Below are 23,278 nucleotides of genomic sequence, written 5' to 3' on the forward strand. Positions count from 1 at the left end.
CTTCTCTGCTGAGAATGCAAATTACTGGGTGCCAGTTTTGATCAAGGTCTGGGGTGGACTCTCCCTGTAAACTCCTGTCCACTAGGAGCTGAACTGAGACCACCGAATCATTTTACATGAGATACCAAAGAGCTTCCAGCTGGTAATGATTTTCAGCTGCCAGTGAGAGAAGCTGGACTTGAACTGGTAACCTAAAAGTGAAATGCTCGATTTCCCATTACAAACCCACAGAGGGGGAGGGAGGGAGAGAGAGAGAGTCTACTTTTTCAAGAACCAGTATTGAAAATGCTTAAATTCTAGAAAACCAACATCATCATTTTTCAAAGACCTGGCTGCCTTTTGTTAAGTACTCTACAAACACAGAGACAGTTCTTGTCCCTTGATTTCCTTGGAGGTATAACAATTTACACCACTTGAAGTTCTGCTCTATAGCAAAAGTTAGTTGCTGCCCCAATGAACGAATATACAAACTTTTAAACAGGTACTGCAGCATATGTATTTTTTAATACAGCCTAACTTAAATCAGTTCTTAATTTCTTTGTTTTCTGACAACTAGGGATTTCTGCTAATATGTAACAGTACAGAATAAATAAACCACAAGAGTTTATATTGGCATCTTTTGCTGCTTAAGAAAAATTAAGACTCGAAATTAAGTCACTGGTATTTATTTATTTATTTTATTATAGCAGTAGACTCAGATCTCCGAAGTTAATGGGCAATTGTGATGACAGATTTGGAGTTGTGTTTAGCCTCACGTCTGACACCGTGGTGGTTGTAGTAAAATATGTAGTCGGGCCTACAAAAGGGTCAGGTCCACTAAAAGATTATTGAAGTACATTCCTCTCTGGCTATGAATGTGAGTAATATGTGTGCAGTGACTGGAAACTTGCATATAGCATGTCTAAGTGACTTTGCTGACCAAACAGGCATTGGCATCCACAGATCCAGCTTGGTTTACACAAAGTTTTCTTTGTTCCCTACCTTCTCATATTACAATCACCATCTTTCTGGATGGGACTTCTCCAGAGTACATCTATACAGTTCCTACATTGGCTGGAGGGGTTGATATGGCATGATGCAAGGCTCTCCTCCCAGGAGCATGCTGAGTTCACAGCACTTCTACCCCCTGCTAGTGAGAAATCAGGACTAGGAATCCAATCTGAGCTTCCCACAAGACCACGCAGAGCACTTACAGTAGGCTAGCCCCCATGTCAACTTTCGCGAGTCAAGAGTAAAATATGCACTAAGTTTTCTTCCAATGCATTGAAGACTTTTTTTTTGTTAGCATATGTGTTTGTGTACAGTAAATAATTTCTGTCATTAAGCTTTCTGTTTTTGATTCAGGGAAGGATGGAGAGATTTAACATGTGAAATATTAGCTGCCTTTAGCAGTTCATTTTACAGTGCTGCAAGCCAAAATTAGAAGTGGCCTGTTTTCAATGACAGATCAAAATTTAGTGCTATGTTGATAGTCCAAAATGAAGATCTCATGACATTGCAAATGAAATATGTACCACTGAAGTTCAGTTTGTGGTTTAGTTGGCCATGGAGTTGGGATATAATTACATTATTTTAACTCCCAGAGATCATTAATATTTTGGGAAATTAAATCCTCAAACATCAGAACTGTCAAGAGGTATATTTTGAACTTTTATTTAAAATTATATTAAGTTTTATTTATTCCAGACTTTTGAGACATTATTAAAACTATGCTAGGACAAGTGTTTGAATAGTTGAGCAATAATAATTAAAAAACCCAAAGCCTATAAATTTTGTATATTTTTTTAATAGGAGGTCCAGCTGTGGTGAAATAATTGCCTGTTTTATGCAAAATTGGCAAGGACCTTCGTTTTTTATTTGTATTTTGTTTAAAATGTCCCAGGAATTTCAGTGTTTGTTACAAAAATTTAAAAATATGTGCAAATTGTTGCAAAATCTGGGTAAATATTCAGGTTAATATTGGGGGATGGGAGGATGAAAAAAAGAAGCAGATAGAGAAAAGTAAGAGTATTGCAAGTAAAAGCGGTTTATGCCGTGGTGTTTCATGAACTGTATGTGACTCACTCTATATGATTTTATAAAAATAAGCTAATGAGTGTGAATATAATGTAACTGGAATGTGCTTCATGCAAAAGGTCTCTTGTAAGGTATCATTGCAAAGCTTGTAATCTACTGAGTGTGGTCATCCTATTTGTATAAATGTATCACTCTTGTATCTGAAACTAGAAATATAAAATATAACTCTGAGAGCCTATTGTAATTATGCAAAGTGTGGGCCATAAATGGTGGTTTGGAATCTTGATGGCTCCTATTAACCAGGACAATTGTCTGTAGATGGCTCCGTTTCACTTGTAAGTCTTCCTTTATAGGTGTGTGCTGGCAAGTGGTAATGAAGTCTTACAGTGACATGTGATCATGTCACCTGAACGGGAATCCATCTTTAACCTGGTGCTTTCCATTGAGAAGGAAGGGGTGGGAACCCAGAGAGGGACAATGGATTCCCGCTTTATGCAAAATATATATAAGTGGGTGGAACAGAACAAAGGGAGGAGGTCATCAAGAGAAATCCCCTAGCTACCACTTGAGCTGGAACAAGAGCTGTACCAGGGGAAAGGATTGTGCCCAGACTAGGAAGGTGTCCAGTCTTGAAAGAGATGTTTCAATAAGATTCTACGGGTGAGATTTTATCTGTATTCAGTTTTATTATTGTACTAGACTTAGACTTGCGTGTTTTATTTTATTTTGCTTGGTAATTCACTTTGTTCTGTCTGTTATTACTTGGAACCACTTAAATCCTACTTTCTGTATTTAATAAAATTACTTTTTACTTATTAATTAACCCAGACTATGTATTAATACCTGTGCGGGCGGGGGGAGGGGCAAACAGCTGTGCATATCTCTCTGTCAGTGTTATAGAGGGCGAACAATTTATGAGTTTACCCTGTATAAGTTTTATACAGGGTAAAACAGATTTATTTAGGGTTTGGACCCATTGGGAGTTGGCATCTGAGTGTCAAGGATAGGAACCCTTCCTAAGTTGCTTTCAGTTAAGCTTGCAGTTTGGGGCACGTGGTTCAGACCTTGGGTCTGTGTTGGAGCAGACATGCGTGTCTGGCTCAGGAAGACAGGGTGCTGTAGTCCTAAGCTGGCAAGGAAAGCAGGGGCAGAAGTAGTTGTGGCAGCTCCCAGGGGGTTTCTGTGATCCAACCTGTCACACTGTACATTAACAGAACATACACATGCATCACACACGTGCATATGTGATGTATCTTCCATTATGTTGGCTTACCTTAACAGTCTCACATATACACTTAAACTAATTTATTATTAACATAAACACTAATGTAATGTATTGCATTTGTTTAACAAAATTGGTATTTTCATGTACTTGAGTGATCCAAAATTCAGGTGAAAAATCAGTAAAAATCGAATAAAAGCTTTTATAAAACCTGGAAAACTTTTGGCAAAAATTGTTAAAAACCAGAAATGAATGGCTTTAAAAATTGTTTATTCTAGATTGAGAGTCCTGATACTCATTTTAATAACAATAGTTTGACTTATTCTGTGCTCTGCACTCTTTTATGCTTGATTTGAACAACTAAGAAAAACACAAATGATACGTGGCAAGAAATCTGTAAATCAAGGATAGAGATGGTCAAAGTTATATGAAAACCATTTTTGGCCCCTGTTTTCCCTCTGGCTCTGCTTGGGTAGACCCCCATTGAATTATGTGGGGTTCTGCAAGGGTGCAGGGGTCTACCCACACAAATTCGTTGGCAGGACTGGGCTTTGTTTGGGCAGGGCCAACTGTCCAGTGGTAGCAGAACAACCTGCCAAAAACACCAGTGCCCAAAACTGACGCTTTGTGTCTGTAAGATGGAAAGATACTTGGGCAGGGATCTCAAACTCAAATGACCACGAGGGCCACATGAGGACTAGTACATTGGCCTGAGGGCCGCACCACTGACCAACCCCCCCCCCCACCCCGCTGCCCTGGCCCTGCGCCCACTCCACCCCTTCTGTGAGGCCCCACCCCTGCCCCACCTATTCCCACCCCTTCCCTGCCCCCATTCCAACCCCTTCCCTGTTTTCTTTGCTTATCTTTTGGGAAGGTAATGAGAGTAGCTCTCCTTTATTTTTATTTTTTTAAAATACTTCTCAGTGACATCCTGTAAGGATAAAATTTCTTGGGGTTAAGTTAATATGTGAAGTTTGGTGATTTTAATAAAAGTAGTTTCCTGCCATACCTATACAAAAATACAGTTGTGGAGTTTGATGCGAGTCCCCGATATAATCTGATATTTAGATGATTGCTCATTAGATTTAAACCTTTTGAACTCTATATAACTGAATTGGTTTAACCTGTATTTGGCTTTTTTTTTTAATAAAGTTCCATCAGTTTCATTTTTCTCTTCTTCTGTAAGGACCTTTCCAACACTCTGCAGGTCTCTTGTCTGTTGACTTGATTAATGAATATTTTACCCACTCATAGTAACCATTAATTATTGCCTTGTGATACAGTAATAATTATTGCTTTCAAATAAAAACTAATTAACATAAGTGGAAAATCATCATAGCATATGAAGTGCGCTTGCAGCTAGCTACATCTAAAAGATCATGAGCCATCAGTATGTGACATATGTATATTTGCAGCTAGTTACCAACAATTACCTTTTATTTGTGTGTAAAGTAGTAAGTATCCACCTTGCAGTATCCTATTATTATAATCTCAGACATGAGATGGTGGGAATATTACTAGGGGGTTGTAGTCATAACATATAGTCTTATCTTAACAAATCACAATCACCCCCTGCTATTTTATTAAAGCTTATTTTCCTATGTATTTTACTTATCATAGGTTTTTTTTTTCTTTCTATAAATGAAAGGTGACTCAAGCCCAATGAGTGTAAACTGGTGCAAATCAAGAGTAAGTAAAGTGGAGTTATTGTACACCTGTGCAGAACCAATGTCCACTATATATAAAGTTTGTGGACCTTATTAGACATAGGGATTTTCTTCATGATTTGTGTTCTTTTCCATTTATCTAAGGTGTATGTGCATGCATGTAATTTGTGTATGTATTTATACAGAAAAGTGTATGTGTGTGTATTTATATATATGCACTTGCATACATATCACCTATCACCATTGTATCTAGATGCTAAGATGTAATAAAAAGAGGGGTGGACTAATCCAAATTAAAGTGACCAACTGCTATTAAATTCTGATAACTCAAATCCTACTATTCAAATTTCTTACAAATATAGAAACAAATCAGTAGCATGATCCCCTGTCCATTAACTCATGGTTAATGACTGTCACATGCGGAAAGGGATCTGGGGGTCACAGTGGACCAACAGCTAAATATGAGTCAACAGTGTAACGCTGTTGCAAAAAAAGCGAACATCGTTCTGGGATGTATTAGCAGGGGTGTTGTAAGCAAGACATGAGAAGTAATTCTTCCACTCTACTCCACTCTGATTAGGCCTCAACTGGAGTATTGTGTCCAGTTCTGGGCACCACATTTCAGGAAGAATGTGGACAAATTGGAGAAAGTCCTGAGAAGAGCAACAAAAATTATTAAAGGTCTAGAAAACATGACCTATAAGGGAAGATTGAAAAAATTGGGTTTGTTAAGTCTGGAAAAGAGAAGACTGAGAGGGGACATGCTAGCAGTTTTCGGTATGTAAAAGGTTGCTCCAAGGAGGAGGAAGAAAAATTGTTTTTCTTAACCTCTGAGGATAGGACAAGAAGCAATTGGCTTAAATTGCAGCAAGGGAGGTTTAGGTTGGACATTAGGAAAAAATTCCTAATTGTCAGCGTTAAGCACTGGAATAAATTTGCCTAGGGAGGTTGTGGAATATCCATCATTGGAGATTTAAGAGCACGTTAGACAAATACCTGGCAGGGATGGTCTAGATCAGGGATCGGCAACCTTTGGCACACGTCCCGTCAGGAAAATCCGCTGGCAGGCCGGGACGGTTTGTTTACCTGCAGCGTCCGCAGGTTCGGCTGATTGCAGCTCCCACTGACTGCGGTTAGCTGTTCCAAGCCAATGTGGGCTGCGGGAAGCAGCGCGGGCTGAGGGATATGCTGACTGCTGCTTCCCGCAGCCCCCATTGGCCTGGAACGGTGAACCGCAGCCAATGGGAGCTGCCATCGGCCAAACCTGCAGACGCTGCAGGTAAACACACCATCCCGGCCCGCCAGCAGATTTCCCTGACGGCCACGTGCCAAAGGTTGCCGATACCTGGTCTAAATAACTAGTCCTGCCACGAGTGCAGGGGACTGGACTAGATGACCTCTCAAAGTCCCTTCCAGTTCTATCATTCTGTGGTTATCCAAGCATATTTGTTACAGCCTAAGTTCAAATAATGACATTCTACTGTACTTCAAGATATGAATTAACCCCCAAAGGTTTTTGTGTTATGGGAGGGAAAGTCCTTTTAATTTGTAAATAGGAAATAAAGAACTCTTTTCATGGCAGTAGAACCCACAGTTATAGGACCAGAAAATGACAGGAGAGTGCATTTTTAAAGCAAACAAATTAAGATGTGACTGAGCTGATAAATGTTTGGGTTGACTCCCACTGTCTTGCCCTTGTTTGTATGTAGTGTTCTTCATATATAATAGACAGTGCTGGAAAGTTATGCACACTCTCATTTTTCACTTTAATTGCCTGTTTGAAGATAACATGACAGCTCCAAAGGTTACTTTTAGTTACATTGTTCATACCCAAGGAGCAATACGACCAATTATTAGCTTGCAATAATTAAGCTAAAAGCATGATCTTGAAAGATTTAAAATGATCATAAAATCCATAATTTTACCTGATGATTTTTTTCATAGTATGTCCAAGTGTTGTCAGCACTTTAGAATCACTGCGATGTTTCCGATGTCTGATTTTAGTATGTATTTTCACAAATAAATCAAATAGATGTTAACGGATAAAAGATTCCGTTTTGTTTTTTTTCTTTTATTCTGTTTTTATGTACAAAAATCAGAAAATGCCAAGTGAGCTGGTCAATTCTGTTGCTGAGCCACCAGTAAGCATGGAATCGTTAATAAGGATTTTGTATTATATTAGCATCTAGAGCAGGGGTGGCCAATCTGTGGCTCTGGAGCCACATGCGGCTCTTCAGAAGTTAATGTGCGGCTCCTTGTACAGGCACCGACTGTGGGGCTGGAGCTACAGGTGCCAACTTTCCAATGTGCCGGGGGTTGCTCACTGCTCAGCCCCTGGCTCTGCCATAGACCTTGCCCCCACTCCACCCCTTCCCACCCCTCCCCTGAGCCTGCCGTGCTCTTGCTTCTCCCCCTCCCAGAGCCTCCTGCAAGCCATGAAACAGTTGATCAGGAGGTGTGGGGAGGGCTGCCAATGGGTGGGAGGCACGGGGGGTGGGGAGCTGATGGGGGCTGGTGACGTATTACTGTGGCTCTTTGGCAATGTACACTGGTAAATTCTGGCTCCTTCTCAGGCTCAGGTTGGCCATCCCTGATCTAGAGGCTTCAGTCAGAGCTCTATTGTGCTGGGGTCTGCAGAAACATAGTAAGAACATGTCTGAATGGGGACACTCTGGTAAGTTAAGATGAATTAACTGAAGCTGCGAAGGTAACATAGATTTAGTTAAAGGCTTAAGCACATTAAATCCCTACCTCGATGTTTTCATTCAAAAGTAAAGTGGCCTCGGTTTGAGATTGTGGGCTGGTCTACACTTAAAATGTAGGGGCACCAAAAAATCCACATCCCTGCCCACTGTAGCTATGCCGATTTAACCCCTAGTGTAGGTGCAGTTAGGTCTACAGAAGCTGCCATCACTTGGAGAGGTGGTGTTCCTACAGCAACAGAAAAACCACTTCTGTTGCTGAAGGCTGTTTCTACGCTATGGAGTTACGCTGGCATAGCTACAGTGGTGTGGTTATGCCACTATAGTTCCCATACTGAAGATATGGGTTAAGCTGAAGCCAACTAAAGCCACTTAGTTCAAAATGAGAGCGTCCATATGGGAGCTAAATGGGCTTTAACTAATATATTTTAACTTTTTACACATTTAGTTAATTCATCTTAAATTTCCATGTAGAGAGGCCTTAGCCAGTCCCGGCCGAAGAGCTTACAGTGGAAATAAAAAAAGACAGGAAAAGGGAGGGAGATTGTATTGTTCATTAATTATGCTGTTGATATAAGAATGGATCAAGGTTTGCCTCTACTTACGTTCACTGAATTGACATATACCTTTGCAGCATCCATCAAAAAATGATATAATTTTCCATGACACAACAGGAAAGGGTTCTTGTTTCTCAGATGTTGTCACTGTATAAAAAATGTTGACTTTTATTTTGAGCTAAAATATATATATATATATATTTTTGACATACATTAGTTGAAGTAAGCTAGTATTTAGGGAAGCGTAGCTATAATTAATGAGCTGAGCTGAGCTGATTTATATCAGCCAGTTTTTAAGGTGAAGTGAAATACCAAGTTAAATACAACACAGACACTCGAAGCTGATGCTGGATGGTGTGTAGGTGGTAATATGTGCATGAATGTTCTTCAAATGAAGTTAATGGGGAATTTGGAGACCTTTGAGAACCTATAATAGTATGTTGTGCATTGGTTTTGATTTTATGTTAAGGAGTTGATTTTCATAAGTCCCTAAGTGACCTAGGAGCACAGGTCCCACTGAAAGTCAATGTTCCCGTTATTTAGGTATTTTTGAAAATATCACCCAGGATTTTTATTTTTTTTTTAAATATTGGGGAAATGTCCACATTCTCTACGATTTATTAGAAACAGAGAAATAGTTATTCTAAAAATCCTGAAAATATTTTGTGATTCTGTTGTTGTGAATTTAGTGCTCATGTAATGGGATGGAATGATAAGACTCAGCTTTAAAACTTAATATTAGGGGCCAAAATTAGTGGCCTGATTTTTTTTTTTTCAGAGACACGCAGTAGATGCAACTCCACTGAAGTCCATAAGAGTTACAGATGATATGAACCTTTGAAAATTGGGCAACTTACTTTGCATCTGAATATGGATTTATGTGCCACACTACAGGCACCCAACTTTGATGATCTTTGCTTAAAGTTCTCTGCTAATGCAAAACTGGTGCAATATAGGCCCTGGCAGTGCAAGCTTTCTCACCACTGGTCTGATAGCACACTCACCGCTGCTCTGGAAAGACTGCCTCTACGAAGTGAAAGAATAGTTCAGTCTTCACCCCATTCAGCCATTGGTCTTTCTTCTGAAACTATTGCAAATAGTACTAGTAATAGTTTTGTAATAAGGACACCTGATCACCAGGAACTGGATTAAGACTATCAACTCATTTTAAAGGCCTCTTAAAAAGTTTTCAGGTATCAACCTAGGCTGGATTTGAACCTGGGATCTAGAGGTGAAAGACTCTGGCTCAGTGGACTGCTATTATTCAGTTCGCTGCCAACAATTGTGCCTGATTCTTTACTGTTGTGTTTAGAAAGGAATGCAAAGTGGGTGTAAAATGCCACCATTGTAATTTAGGTAGTGTTTTTCACCCCTCTTACATCAGTGTCAATAACTACATAAGGTGAAAAAGACTGTGGAGAATAAAGCCAGTTGTCACTGTGGCTTATTTTTTTAGATTTTTTTAATAAGCTTTATTAAATTTTCTTATAAAAACCGTCTGATCTTTATCGAGTGTATACCTGATTCAAAACTGACTCTGTATTTAAGCATAGTAAATTGACATAAAATTAGTAACTATAATAGTGTGTGTTTTATGCTAACATGTTTGTGTGAAAGAAAAGGATATAATTGGCATTAGTGAAAATTATATTTAGTCAGTGTGGCAGGGTGAGCTTTTGGGTTTTCGTTTGTTTCACTTATTGAAACAAAGTTGCTTCCTGAGTTTTAAAAGAAGACTGTAGAGTGTGTTTGTGTGCAAGATGTTAAGAGTTGGAAGGATGTTACATTCTAACATCAGAACTTGGTGCTGCAGTCAGTGATTCATTTTTTATAACATGCTCCACTGATAAAGGTTGGCTTCCTACAACAGCCAAATAAAGATGGTGCAGTATCGTTATTTATAGTTTTGGAAGACCAGATTAGTGAAGTGCTGACACTTCTTGTCTCCTTGCCAGTTTAAAACATGCCATATTGGCATGAAAAATGTAAGTGTTTACATCCTATTATTTACCGAAGTTGACCATATCATGACTGTTTTAGTCAATGTTCAAGTTTTAACAGTGGCATAACCAAACAAAGCAGAGTAGCATCTGGGTAGCTGTATGTTTTGTTTTATTTTAATTAGCATTATGTTCTATCTCTTATAGCAAAGCTGTGTACAGGCAGAGTAACAATGCAATATGAAGGGAAGGGAAGAAGTTCCCTTGTTAGAACGCTTCATTAGAAAACCTAGTACTGTAGGGGGGATGTGTGTGAGAGAGAACTGTAGGGTAAAGAGCTGTGCTACAAAAACTGCTTATTGCTGCTTTCCAGATGCTATAAAATGTATTCAGTGTTGCATATTGCATTGTGTGAGAGAGAAGAAATAATGAAGGTGGCTTGTATATTTTGCAGTTGGGAAGTGAAGCTTTGTTCTACTGGATCTAAAGAGCTTCACTATATAATTAAGGAAAGCAGTAAAATAGTGAGTCATTAGTACCACACTAATAACTCAGGAAGCAAGTGGTTAAAGTGATAACTTGTGCAGGACCAACAACCGATCAATTCCTGCAGCTTTTTGTGTACACTGATTTGTGAATGCTTGCAGTGGGATATATTGAAGATTCATCATCTGCAAATACATTTAATTTTATAGGTGTCCCATCGAAAACTGTTTAGGCAACTTTGTACTAAGATTACTAGCCTACAAGTACTTAAGGAAACATTGGCTGAGCATTTTTATATATTTATTTTGTAAGAGACTTATATTTCTTCTTGAGATACACAGATCTGTTCTATCATTTGAGTGCATGTAATATTTTCCTTGTCACACCACCAGTACAACCTATACAGTGTCGCAAACACAGGTATCAGAACTATTAATTTAACTTTGGGCAATATATATGTTGGTTATTCAAATGGATGATATTTAGAAAACAATGTGAAATGTCTGTGTGAATGCCTTTGGGAAAAGAGAGTGAAAGAGAGCAGGGGACTTGGAGTCAGGGTTTATGGCTTTGGTGTCAAGCACTGCCACTAACTTGCTCTTTAATCTTGAGTAAGACAATTAATCTCTTTGTACTTCAGTTTACCCAACAGTAAAATGGGTATAATAATTCACAGCTGACATAGGTAAAAAATAGTTTTAACTAATAATTACTAATAAATAATAGCATGCATTCATTATATACCCCAAAGTTGCTAGTGCCATCCAGAAAAATAAAATAGACACTACCTGTAGTTAAAGCAGGGCACAATAAGAAAGAGCACACTAAAAGGTCATAGGGAATAGGAGAAGTAACTACAAGGGTTAGTGGAGTAAAAATTCATGGGATACCTTCGGTTTGTCATGTGCAAATGTTGATTTGTGTTTATACACATCTATATAATTTTTTTTATTTTATCTCATTCAATAACTGCATTGACAATTTTAGGGGGGAATGAGAAATTGGTGGGATGGAAGTGGGAGCAGAGAAAGGGAGATAAAGAAATGAAAATGAGATGTGTGAAGGGAGCAAGCATGAGGGGAAGGGATGTTGAGGGGAAAGGGTACTGGCATGGCCATGGAGAGGAAGTCAGGGGTAAGGAATGACGAAATAGCTAATAGGGTTCAAGACTATGGGCTTGTCTTCACTACCAGGGTAAGTCCACCTAAGTTATGCTACTCCAGCTACATGAATAATGTAGCTGGAGTTGACGTAGCTTAGGTCGACTTACCCCCGTGTCTTCAGGCCTGAGGCCCCCCATACACACACCCTGCAGGGCCCCAGAATAGCTAGGGATGGCTCTGGAGGCAGGGTAGGTTTTTTCTCAGGTCAGGGACCTGGTGAGGTAGATAAGGAGGTTAGGTCAAGATGTTGCACTTAGTGGATATCAAGTGTGGCAGGTATCCTTTGTGGCTACTTGTTACAGAGGAATACAGTTCCCTGATAAACAGGAGTTGGAAGTGGATTTAGGGGAGGCATCCCCTAAGAAAGCTGGAAGAAGGGGGTTGGGGTTCCTCCCTCCCTGTTTTCCCATCCCTCTGAACTTACATACAAGGGGAGAACGGTGAGGTCTCAGCAATGGGCTGGCTGTCATAGGCTTCAACTTTCCCCTGGGTGCTCAACCCCCCCACCCATCTCCAGCCCCACTCTACCCCTTCCATGATGCCCCACCCCTGTCCTGCCTCTTCCCACCCCTGCCCCGCCCCCATTACAACCCCTTTCCCAAAGTCCCCATCCTAACTCCGCCCCCTCCCTGCCACTATTCCAACTCCTTCCCCAAGTGCACCACATTCCCGCTCCTCCCCCTTCCTCCCGGAGCATGCTAATGCCACCAAACAGCTGTTTAGCGGCAGCCTGGCGGGAAATGCTGGGAGGTAGGCGGAGGAGCGGGGATGCAGCACGCTCAGGGGAGGAAAAGGAGGAGGAGGGGTGAGGGGAGCTTGGCTGCCAGTGGGTGCAGAGCACCCACTAATTTTTCCCCGTGGGTGCTCCAGCCCCAGAGCACCCATGGAGTCAGTGCCTATGCTGGCTGTGCCCAGGTTGGGAAAGGAGAGGGCGGATGGCAGCCCTCCCCCAAATAAATGGAAGCAATTAAGAAAAAAATTATGACCTGCACCATATGATTTATTGCCGAGTATTCCGCAGATATGTTAAGTGAATAAAGTTGCAGCTTAATTAAACTACTCCCATTGTGTCTTGTCTTGTCTTCCTGTATGGCTGGAACAAAAGCAGGAGTAGTGAGAGAATAGTTAGTTGTAGTCTTGCAGAATCAAGTATGTGAAGCTGGAATGAAAGCTGTTCGGAGGAGTGAAACCGAGAAGAAATTATCCAAAAGGTCAGAAGACAGCAGCAACTGCTTCTGTTGGTCCCACAGCTTCACCCTCCTATGCAGGTTTCAGAGTAACAGCCGTGTTAGTCCGTATTTGCAAAAAGAAAAGGAGTACTTGTGGCACCTTAGCGACTAACCAATTTATTTGAGCATAAGCTTTTGTGAGCTACAGCTCACTTCATCGGATGCATACTGTGGAAAGTACAGAAGACGTTTTTATACGCACAAACCATGAAAAAATGGGTGATTATCACTACAAAAGGTTTTCTCTCCCCCACCCCACTCTCCTGCTGGTAATAGCTTATGTAAAGTGATCACTCTGTTTACAATGTGTATGATAATCAAGGTGGGCCATTTCCAGCACAAATCCAGGTTTTCTCCGCTCCCCCCCCCCCCCCCAAACACACACACAAACCCATTCTCCTGTTGGTAATAGCTTATCTAAAGTGATGACTCTCTTTACAATGTGTATGATGATCAAGGTGGGCCATTTCCAGCACAAATCCAGGGTTTAACAAGAATGTCTGGGGGGAGGGGGTTGGAAAAAACTAGGGGAAATAGGTGAGCTTTAAAGCTCCACCCCAAAAGCCAATGAATAATTGTGCTTTGAGAGTATGATAAGAGCAAGTAAGGTACATTATTATAGGGAAAAATAAATATTTAGAAAAGCAAATGTGGTTTTCATTAGTCTAGTGGAAAACATTTTTGGAACTTTAAATTTGAAAGTGAATTTCAGCTTGAGCATATGTACTACCCTTTTATGTTTTCTTTCTGCATACATTCAAGGTCTCAAGCTTTAGAAGTGCAAATGCAAAAGCAGTTTTTAAAGTAATTACAAATTGCACAATATATATTTGCTTTTTTGGTGAGTTATGTATGTCATCCAACCAGAGAACAGAAGGAATACCTCATGACTTGTATAGCTGTCCAACACAGCACTATGTGTGAAGTGTAATTACCAAATGATTAGCAAACCAAAAATCATTCACTGAAGACATTTTGTAATCAGTTTGAATACTAGAACATGAGACCTTTGCTACCTGTTCCTGGACAATTTGTGAATATAATCTCTGTGTAGCTTGAAAGCTTGTCTGTTTCGCTACCAGAAGTTGGTCCAGTAGAAGATGCTACAAACAGTGATCTGAGGGTTCAGTTTTGATCTGTCCTGCGCGCAGATGCTAGGTAAACAGTTTCCCACACTCTGTTCTGACATATCAAGATGAACGTCATGTGGTCTTCCTTATCTTCCGTCAGTGCTAGGGGGAGCTGCTCCGATAAAGCAAATAGGTGGTGGACACTCCACTATAAAGTTTTTCCTTTAGCCCCTCTCTCCCACGTATACATGTGACTCAAACCAGCCCCAAAGTTGCCTCATTCAGACACAGAAACTGTTCATTGTTGATGAAGGTTAATCCAAGTTAAGAACTGGATTAGGGAAGCTTCAGTCATTTAGCCACAGATGCCTAAACTTGGGTTGAAGCAGTTTTAGGATGACCCCGACGGGGGATAATGCTCTGCAGACATTCTGCATGAAGGCAGTCCCATGGTAGACCTTGAACCACAAAGATGTAAATCTAACAGAGTTCATCATGATGCAGATTGTGTGCTTGGCTTGCTAAATGAATGGAGGTCTCACAGTAATGCAAAGGAACATAAAAGAGATCTTTTTGTGTTTGAGCCTGCCATTCCTGGTTGAGTGGAGCATAAAGATAACATATAAGATAACTGATTTGTCACTATCTTCAGTTAGAGCAGTCCAGTGCACTGTGTGTTGGTGATCGCTATAATCTCTGTAGACTGCAACTGCTTTTCAGACATAAGAAAAGGTCTGTTTCCTGTTAAAAGTAATTGGCTATGGGTTGTTGATCTGCTTGACACTATGTATGTATATGTGACTGTTCTCTGAACCTGCTCAATCAAATATGTTGTCATTGTAAGTTTCCATCTACGTATGGGCGTGTTGGTGAAGTATGTTGTCAAACACAGAGTCTGAGTTGTCATGGAACAAATCTGGGGGGCCGAGAGAAGTCTTTTTGAATTATTCTTAAGCTTTATGGCAGCCCAGGAGTGACTGCACTCATTAAACAAAATGTTAATTGACTAGAACTGAGGGCTGAATAATCTTGTACTCCTCAGTCAAGAACTGCTATTCCTTTTGATGGAAGTTTTACCTGTGTAGGGCTAAAGAGCTGGGGCCTAAGATTATTACTGGAATGTTTTTAAATAGAATACAGATGCTGCTGACTAGCTCAAAAGCACATGTGACAATATTAGGGAAATGAACTTTTGAAAAATAACATGGCTTAAAGTTGTGTGGAGAAAATAGGTTCAGTCTAGAATATTGCATAAGTGTGTTGACAATATTCTTTGCAGTGAGAAATGAAAGATGGATACCAGCAGTACTATAGAGAGCTATTTAGTAAAACAGTCTGCATTCTTCATAGTTAGGAAACATAAGTTGCCCATAGAATTGCTGTTAAAGACATGCACGCAGTTTGTGATAACAACTGCATGGTCATGTTCATCTGCATGATACACATTTTGTTAAAACCTTTTTTGTTTTTAATTTCTAAAGGGGCTGTATTGGAATGTGAGGCCATGCTGCATTTTTAAAATCAAGATTATCCTTTTTTTTTTAGTAACTACTTTTTTGTTTTTAAAAAATGTGTATGCTCGCTCTTCTTCATTTCAGCAACATGGACTAAGACTGCTTCTTTGCTTAGATAACAGCAAAGTTGAATTGAACAAGACTCGTGCATAAAACCAGGTACAGTTCATTCTTGAACTGTAAAGTCAGTGTTAGTGGGAATTGACGAATGCTTGCTTCTGTGCTTCCGAAGGGCAATCTTCTGCTGGGCATATATTTTGCTACATGTGTACTTTCATGTGCATTTCTGATTGAAAGAGTTAGGGTAGGAGAAGAAGCAGAATTTGTGTGTGCTGAGGTAAATAGATAGCTGTTTGTGAAAACTGGTCCTTTTGTAAAGTGTCACAATTTGTTGATCAACTTTAGAAATGTCTTAAAAGAAATCTTTAATTTTTGACTCTATTTCGTTTTTAACAGTGTAAACCATGGAAATGATGCCAACATGGTTGCTGTAAGCAATGAAAACTAATATTTATGAGGAGGGATTATGAAGTTTGTATGACAGATGGAAATTCTATCACTGTTGATGTTTGGAATTCCCTTGAAAAGTAATGCAATATCTTGTTGTTTATGAATGAATGACCAAATGATTGTGCTGTACTGAACTTATTCTATGAAGGGGTTTAGCTACTTTACATTTTTCTTCTTGAGATATGTTGCTTATAGACTCCTATATTTCAGTACAAATATTGCAAATTCATACTTGTATTTTTATTACAGATACAGACCCACGTGTGTTAGAGAAACAAGAACTACAACAGCCAACATATGTTGCTCTAAGTTACATTAACAGGTAAGCATTTTTTTTCAGTTGTAAATATGACCCCCCTGTGGTTTGCCCTGATGGTCAGCAATATATGTGCATACTATATATACCAGAACAGTGCACATACTACACACTTCTTACTTTATTTAAACTTTTATACTGCATGTTGGATAACTTCTGAAAATATTTACATAATTTACTGGATATCTGATCATCTTGATAGCCTGGGCTGAGACTTAAACCTTTTTCTGTTAAGACCTCTATTGTACAAAACCAGTGTTTTAAAATATTCTGTGTTAAAATATCTATAACGGAATATATTTGGTTTAATCAAAATGACTAGTTGGAGATGGTTGCAAACTGGTATGCTTTTTTAAAAAAAATCTATGATGTCACTTCATTTGCAGTTGGCAAGAGAAGCCTGTTTAAAGCTAGCATGTATTTGGCATGCTGGCTAGCATAGGTCTTTGTAAAGACACACCATTTCTATGAGAAAATGTCGCGAATATGTAGAAACTAAAAGCGGTGGAGGGAAAAGGGTCCTACCAATTAAGGGACTAATACTGCAGTCTGAGCCAGACATGCAAACTGCTGAGCCCATAAGGAGCCTTGTTGACTTCAGAAATTTTCTGTTCAGGGGTCAGGGACTGCCTGCATGTGTATAATCAGGGCCAACATGAATACATGTCTGGACGTTATCAGTTTTTATAATTCCATGACTGAAGTCTAATTTATATGGATGAATTATTAAACAATTCTCTGTGAGGTGTTGTTATTTAGGAGTATGTCTACACTGCTGTAATTCCCAGTTAGAATAGACACATATGCGCTAGCTCTGCTCCAGCTAGTGCACTAAAAATAGCAGTGTGGCTGTGGTGGCATGGGCAGTGGCTTGGGCTAGCCGCCCACGAATGTACCTAGGATCTTTGACAGGGTTGTACTCAAGTATTTTGTATTCCATTCCCGTTTCTCCCACTGATTTGTGTCTAGACCGTATGCAAATCATTAAATCATGGTACTCTCTGTGACTTGATTTTCCCATCAATGAAATGGATATGTTGTAATAGTTCCTAATTCACAAAGGTGTTGTGAGATCTACTTAAAAGAATTGAAAGCACTCTGATGTTCTCAAACAGAAGGTACTACACCTCTACCCCGATATAATGCGACCCGATATAACACGAATGCTGATATAACACGGTGAAGCAGCACTCTGGGGGGTGGGGCTGCGCACTTCGGCAGATCAGCGTGTCTGGCTCTGACATGCTGCTCTGAGCGGTGTGTTAAGAGTGCCGGGGCGTGGTCGAGGGGTTGGATAAGGGGCAGAGGGTCTCAGGCGGGAGGGGGGAGGGGGACAGGGAGCAGAGGGGTTGGATGGTTTGGAGGTTCTAGGGGTGAGGCGGTCAGGGGATGGGAAATGGGGCGTTGGATAGGGTGTGGGAGTCCCGGGGGCTTGTCAGTGGGTGGGGGTGTGGATAGGGGTTGGGGCAGGCAGGGGACAGGGAGCAGTGGGGTTGGGTAGGGGGTGGGTCCCGGGGTGATTAGGGACAGGGGATTCTTTGGAGGGGGCGGTCAGGGGACAAGGAGCAGGGGGGCTTAGATAGGGGGTGGGGTCTTGGGAGGGGTGGTTAGGAGCAGGCAGTCTCTGGAGGGGGTAGTCAGGGAACAAGGAGCGGGGGGGGGTTGGATGGTTCGGGAGTTCTGAGGGGTCAGTCAGGGGGCGGGAAGTGACTATTAATAATGGAAATGTTTGAGGCCAAAGCAAGTTCGATATAATGCAGTTTCACCTATAACGCGATAAGATTTTTTGGTTCCCGAGGACCACTTTATATCTGGGTAGAGGTGTTTGTATACCATGTGCAAAGTTTTGTTGTTGTTTACTATTAGTTTGTGCTTGCTCTAAGTCTCTTTTTAGGAGACAGTAGTGGGGAAGGCCTGAAATGAGACACTTTATTTTCATTCTCTTTAAAAGGCTCCAGGCTTTTTAATCATCTGATCATCATTCATTTCATTTTGTCAATAATTTGGAATATTAAAAATAAATATTTTGCAAGATGCTGGGCATTGGGGTATGGATTTACTTTTGTAATCTTGTTGCTTCCTGGAAAGAGTCACTCACTAAAGTGCACTTGTGACATTTCAAAGCAGTAAAGGGAGCTTCCTGGCTAAAACTCTATTTAGTGCTTTGAAAATTTACCTTAACCAGTGTCTCTTTCTTTTTAAAGTCTGGCCTGAGTCACCAAGTATATTTAATTTAAGACCTGAACTTGCTGAGAAGTTAAACAACTTTTTAAAAATTATTTATCTAGCTAATAAATTGTTGAATGAGAGCGCAGTTGTGATCCTCAGTATGTGCCAGTGCAGGAGAGTTAGGTGGCTAGTTGTATCTCACATCGCAGCCTCATCTCACCTCCCTCTCTTAGCCCTGTTCAGGTGGATAGGGCATGAGTGGGGAGCAGATGGAGCCTTGACTTTCTCTCCCCCTCCTTGATGTGCCAGACAGCTCAGCTGAGCCAGAGCAGAGGCAAGTAGCCTGTGCAAGGCAGAGGGCTGGTGCCGATTACTTCTCCCCTGAGAGAAGGGTGAACCAGGAACCATATTGTGAGAGAGAGATGTGGTCTGCTCTCGAGGCAGTACAACTAAGCAATGCCCCTTATTTAGGGATTTTACTAAAGCCACCATTTAGTCCTAACTAAACATACATGAAGTATCACACACAACATGGCATCATTCTTCATTTAAAACAGGTTTCCCCGTTTTGGGTAAATCAGCATGCTGCTGTTTTGGGGATGTTTGGGTTTCTTTTATAGAAAATTCAGTGTTTTTTGGGATGTTTTTTCTTTTCCAGTCACTTGGGAGATATGTATTTGAGACATGTACTATATGGGATTATACATATTGTGACAGGGTCGGGCCAGATGGCTACAGGAAAGTGATAGAAGGCAGATATATTAGCCCCAGGGTAAGTCAGTCCCTTTTCCCTGGGTAAGGTAACACGGAAGGTTCCAGAACAATCAGGAACTTTCTGGAAACAATTAAGACAGGCTGATTAGAACACCTGCAGCCAATCAAGAAGCTGCTAGAATCAATTAAGGCAGGCTAATCAGGGCACCTGGGTTTAAAAGGAGCTCACTTCAGTTTGTGGTGCGCGTGTGAGGAGCTGAGAGTGAGAACGCGTACTGTTGGAGGACTGAGGATAAAGAAGGTGTTGGGAGGAGGCCATGGGGAAGTAGCCCAGGGAGTTGTAGCTGTCGTGCAGCTGTTCCAGGAGGCACTCTAGACAGCTGCAGTCCACAGGGCCCTAGGCTGGAACCCGGAGTAGAGGGCGCACCCGGATTCCCCTGAAACCTCCCAACTCCCGGTCAGACACAGGAGGAGTTGACCTGGACTGTGGGTTCACGAAAACGACCAAACTGAGGGCTGCCGTGAATGTCTGAGGCGAGCAAATCCGCCAGTTAAGCACAAGACCCACCAAGGTAGAGGAGGAACTTTGTCACAGTATCAGTAGGTAGGATGCCAGTTTCTATCTCCATCTATGCTCTGTGGAGGCTGAGATATGAATCTGAGTCTGTCGCTGCTCTCAATCTCATAAGCCTGGGCAGACTGAACCTAGGTCTTAGCGAAAAGTACTGACAGTAGGCTGCAATACCAACCCACTGAGTTTAAACTTGCCTAAGGTATACATGAAATAAATGTGTTGGTCCCATTTTAGCTTTTGATGATGGATTCCCCCTCCCCCCAAACACACACACACATCTAAAATCCACCATACAACTTGGGATAGTTTCTGCTCCAGAGGAGGGATGACAGTGAAATAATGGGGGAAGTACATGAAAGTAAGCACTGGAGTGCATTTTAGTGAGTGACTATTTTACCTGACAAAAGAAGATACATATGGTTAATAATTGCTGGCATTGGCATGATTTCCTCTATGACAAAAAAACCGAGGAGAACTTGTGGCACTTTAGAGACTAACAAATTTATTTGGGCATAAGCTTTCGTGGGCTAAAATCCATTTCATCGGGTTTAGCCCACGAAAGCTTATGCCCAAATAAATTTGTTAGCCTCTAAGGTGGCACAAGTACTCCTTGTTCTTTTTGCTGATACAGACTAACACGGCTACCACTCTGAAATCTACAACAAAAATTACTGTTCTTCCTGGAGAAAGTATCACTCTTTAAAGAATATTTAAAGGGATGCCACTAACTTCAAAAATGTTTATCTGATATATTTTTGTGTACTATTAACATGAAGTTAGAGAGCATATTTTTATTCCCCCATCCCGCAGTGTGTTTGTTTTGTACATAAGTCTTTGGGTGAGAGGCATTTAAAAATTAAGAAAAAGTTATTGTAAAATCACAGAAATTGCCAATGGTATTTTCAGGATCATGTCTAATATTGGAAACTACTTTAAACTCTAATTTTCTAAATGGATTGTCTCCCTTTTAAATTGTGTGATTGAAGCTGTTTAGTTAGTGGTTATTTTGCCCAAATGTTTCACTTGCAACATAATTTTGTAGAACAAACATTAATTGCTTCAGTAATTAACTTTTGCACATATAAACCTTATTTGATTTTTCATTTCAAGCCAACCTGCTGTCATTTAATTTTTTTTATTTTTTTTTTTAAGCAATGGTTTCATTGAACCACCTGCTCTGTGCAGCTCAAGGGAACAGCTGTATCCATACACTAAAAAGACATGCATTCTATTTCCCATCTACGTATGCCAGAGCTGGGTTCTAATTTGTTATTCAAGGCTATGAACTCAGATTTTGTAGCCTATTACATGTCATAAGCATGTTGCATACTGTTCCATATCAAACACCAGGTACTCAATGTACATTTTTTTTTTGAAACCGTGCTTTTATGGTTGCAAAGTGGAACAGAACTTAGATTGGTTTCTGCCGTGAGCTCCAGACCTTAAAACAATCTTCCTCTGCAGGTTTGGATGCTCAAGTGTGTTCTGTGTGGGCCATGCATTCTCATGGAGCTAGAGAATGCCAAAATTGTATTATAAAATCAGTACATTTTGAGTGCATGCGGGCAAGAAGAAAGGATGATGAGAAGTCATTCATGTGCAGGCTACATTGTCTGCCGATAGGTCACATTATGTGATGAGCAACACAAATATAACCACAGCCTACATTTGGGATATTTGTATGATGTCTTGCGTGGGTGCTGTAATAACATTAAAATGGCAGCAGAAGTGGAGCGTGGAGGTAAGGGGTTACTAAAACGTGTTTCTTTTATGTTAGATCACTCTTCCCCCTTCTCCTCCATCTCCAATCCCTAAAATTATTTTTTCTGGAATATAAGTGGTAGAATGTTTTATGTTCCTGTAAAGCTGTCCTGCAGTGGCTCAAGAGCACAAGTACCAAACTCAGGGCAGACTGTTAAGAACCAGGGCACAAACCCCAAAGTGGCTGTGAGTTCAATACTTAGATTTCATTAACCAATTATCAAGCGTAAACTTCTCAGGCACTGTAAAAGCTTTAACATGGAGTTGCAGACAGTGACCTTGAGTACTCCAATCTGTTTTGCCATCCAGGTGAGCCTACCTTTGTGATAGATGGTCCCTTACACCGAGGATCGTAGCAATATTCAGGTTATTCCCAGTCCCAAAGGACCAGACACTTACCCCGGGTTAATTGCACTTTAGATCTCACACCATAGACAACATTTGTAGCCAATCCTATAATAAATTATCTAAAGATTTATTATATTAGAATAGGAAACGAGATCTATTTACAGGGTTAGAGCCGGTAAACATATATAAACACAAATTAGTTCCAATCTAGTTTCAAAAAGTAATAGAAGCTTCTATAATAAATAAGCTCTACATGGCCTTCAGGGCTAACCCAGGCTAAGCACTTGGGATCTTTTGCTTATGCCTAGTAATCCTTGCCCCCACAGTCCAAGATGCATACAGTTACAGTTCCTTCTTGTAAGGGGTTTTTATTCCCTTCCCCCCATTGAGCTCTGAGCTGCAATCTTGGCCGATGGAAAGAATTCACTTGCATGACTCTTTTTCATGGGAGGAGGGGAAGGGGAAAAAGCAATTAATTTGTTCCTCAATAATTTGTTTGGTGTTGATGGGTCTTCCCTGTTGTGCATGAGATAATAGCTTCTGTTGGAGACCAGCATTCCACACTAGGTAATGTCTCTGTCCTGTCTGGTGAGATACAGAGGCTTACAATACAGATGCTCAAATATTATCTTAGGATACAGGTATTGTAAGTGATATTAATGCATGCAGCAACTTACAAATATGCCATAAACTCTAAACACATTCTTATAATTGTAATATCCATTTTAACAATGCTAACACACAAGTGAGCCATACTGGTTCCAGCTATGTATGTTGCAATTGAGGCATGGGGACCTTGGCATGAGCTGACACTTGGTCTGCCAGCATCACAGCTCCCTTAAATTCTAATGCAGCTTCCAAATTATGGTCCTCTCAGTCATTGAGGCTCAGGCCTCATCTCTGCAGGAGATCTGCTGCAATTACAGCTGTCAGCCATGTATGTACTAGTGCACAAGAGTAGACTAGCTAAACTTCTTCTGTTTGCACTGGTGGAGTTTTCCTTTGCTTGAAACCAGGATTGGCTTCTCCAGTGCAAATCTCAGTTTGCAGAGGTTTACACTGTCTAGAGGTTTGCACCAGTAATTGACTGAAATCACAGCAAATTCCTAGTATAGACGAGGCTTAAGTGAATGTCTTTCTTTACATAATCCACCAGTATTGATGATTGCTTCCTGATTGCATTGCCCTTTACTCTCAGAAGTTAAGATAGGAGTTAATAAGCTATAGTACTCTCAGACTGATGCACTTCATCTGCATCCATTCCATAATAACAGAGATAGCAGATTGCAAGGTAGACTGAAATGTGTATCTGTAATTCTG

The 23,278-nt window shown here is 40.6% G+C and overlaps 1 protein-coding gene across 3 annotated transcripts in view; it reads left to right on the forward strand.

The window, feature by feature from the left end:
- JAZF1 (JAZF zinc finger 1) overlaps positions 1-23,278 on the forward strand; it is a 285,557-nt gene that overhangs the window by 127,714 nt on the left and 134,565 nt on the right. For 2 of the 3 annotated variants that reach the window (XM_073333623.2, XM_073333625.2), the window contains exon 2: positions 16,326-16,398. In XM_073333623.2, coding sequence (XP_073189724.1) covers positions 16,326-16,398 — 73 coding nt within the window. Of the gene's footprint in view, positions 1-16,074; positions 16,154-16,325; positions 16,399-23,278 lie in introns of those variants that run through there. The other variant, XM_073333624.2, reaches the window with a different exon arrangement.

This window comes from Lepidochelys kempii, chromosome 2 (assembly GCF_965140285.1).
Source record: "Lepidochelys kempii isolate rLepKem1 chromosome 2, rLepKem1.hap1, whole genome shotgun sequence".
Classification (NCBI taxonomy): domain Eukaryota; kingdom Metazoa; phylum Chordata; order Testudines; family Cheloniidae; genus Lepidochelys; species Lepidochelys kempii.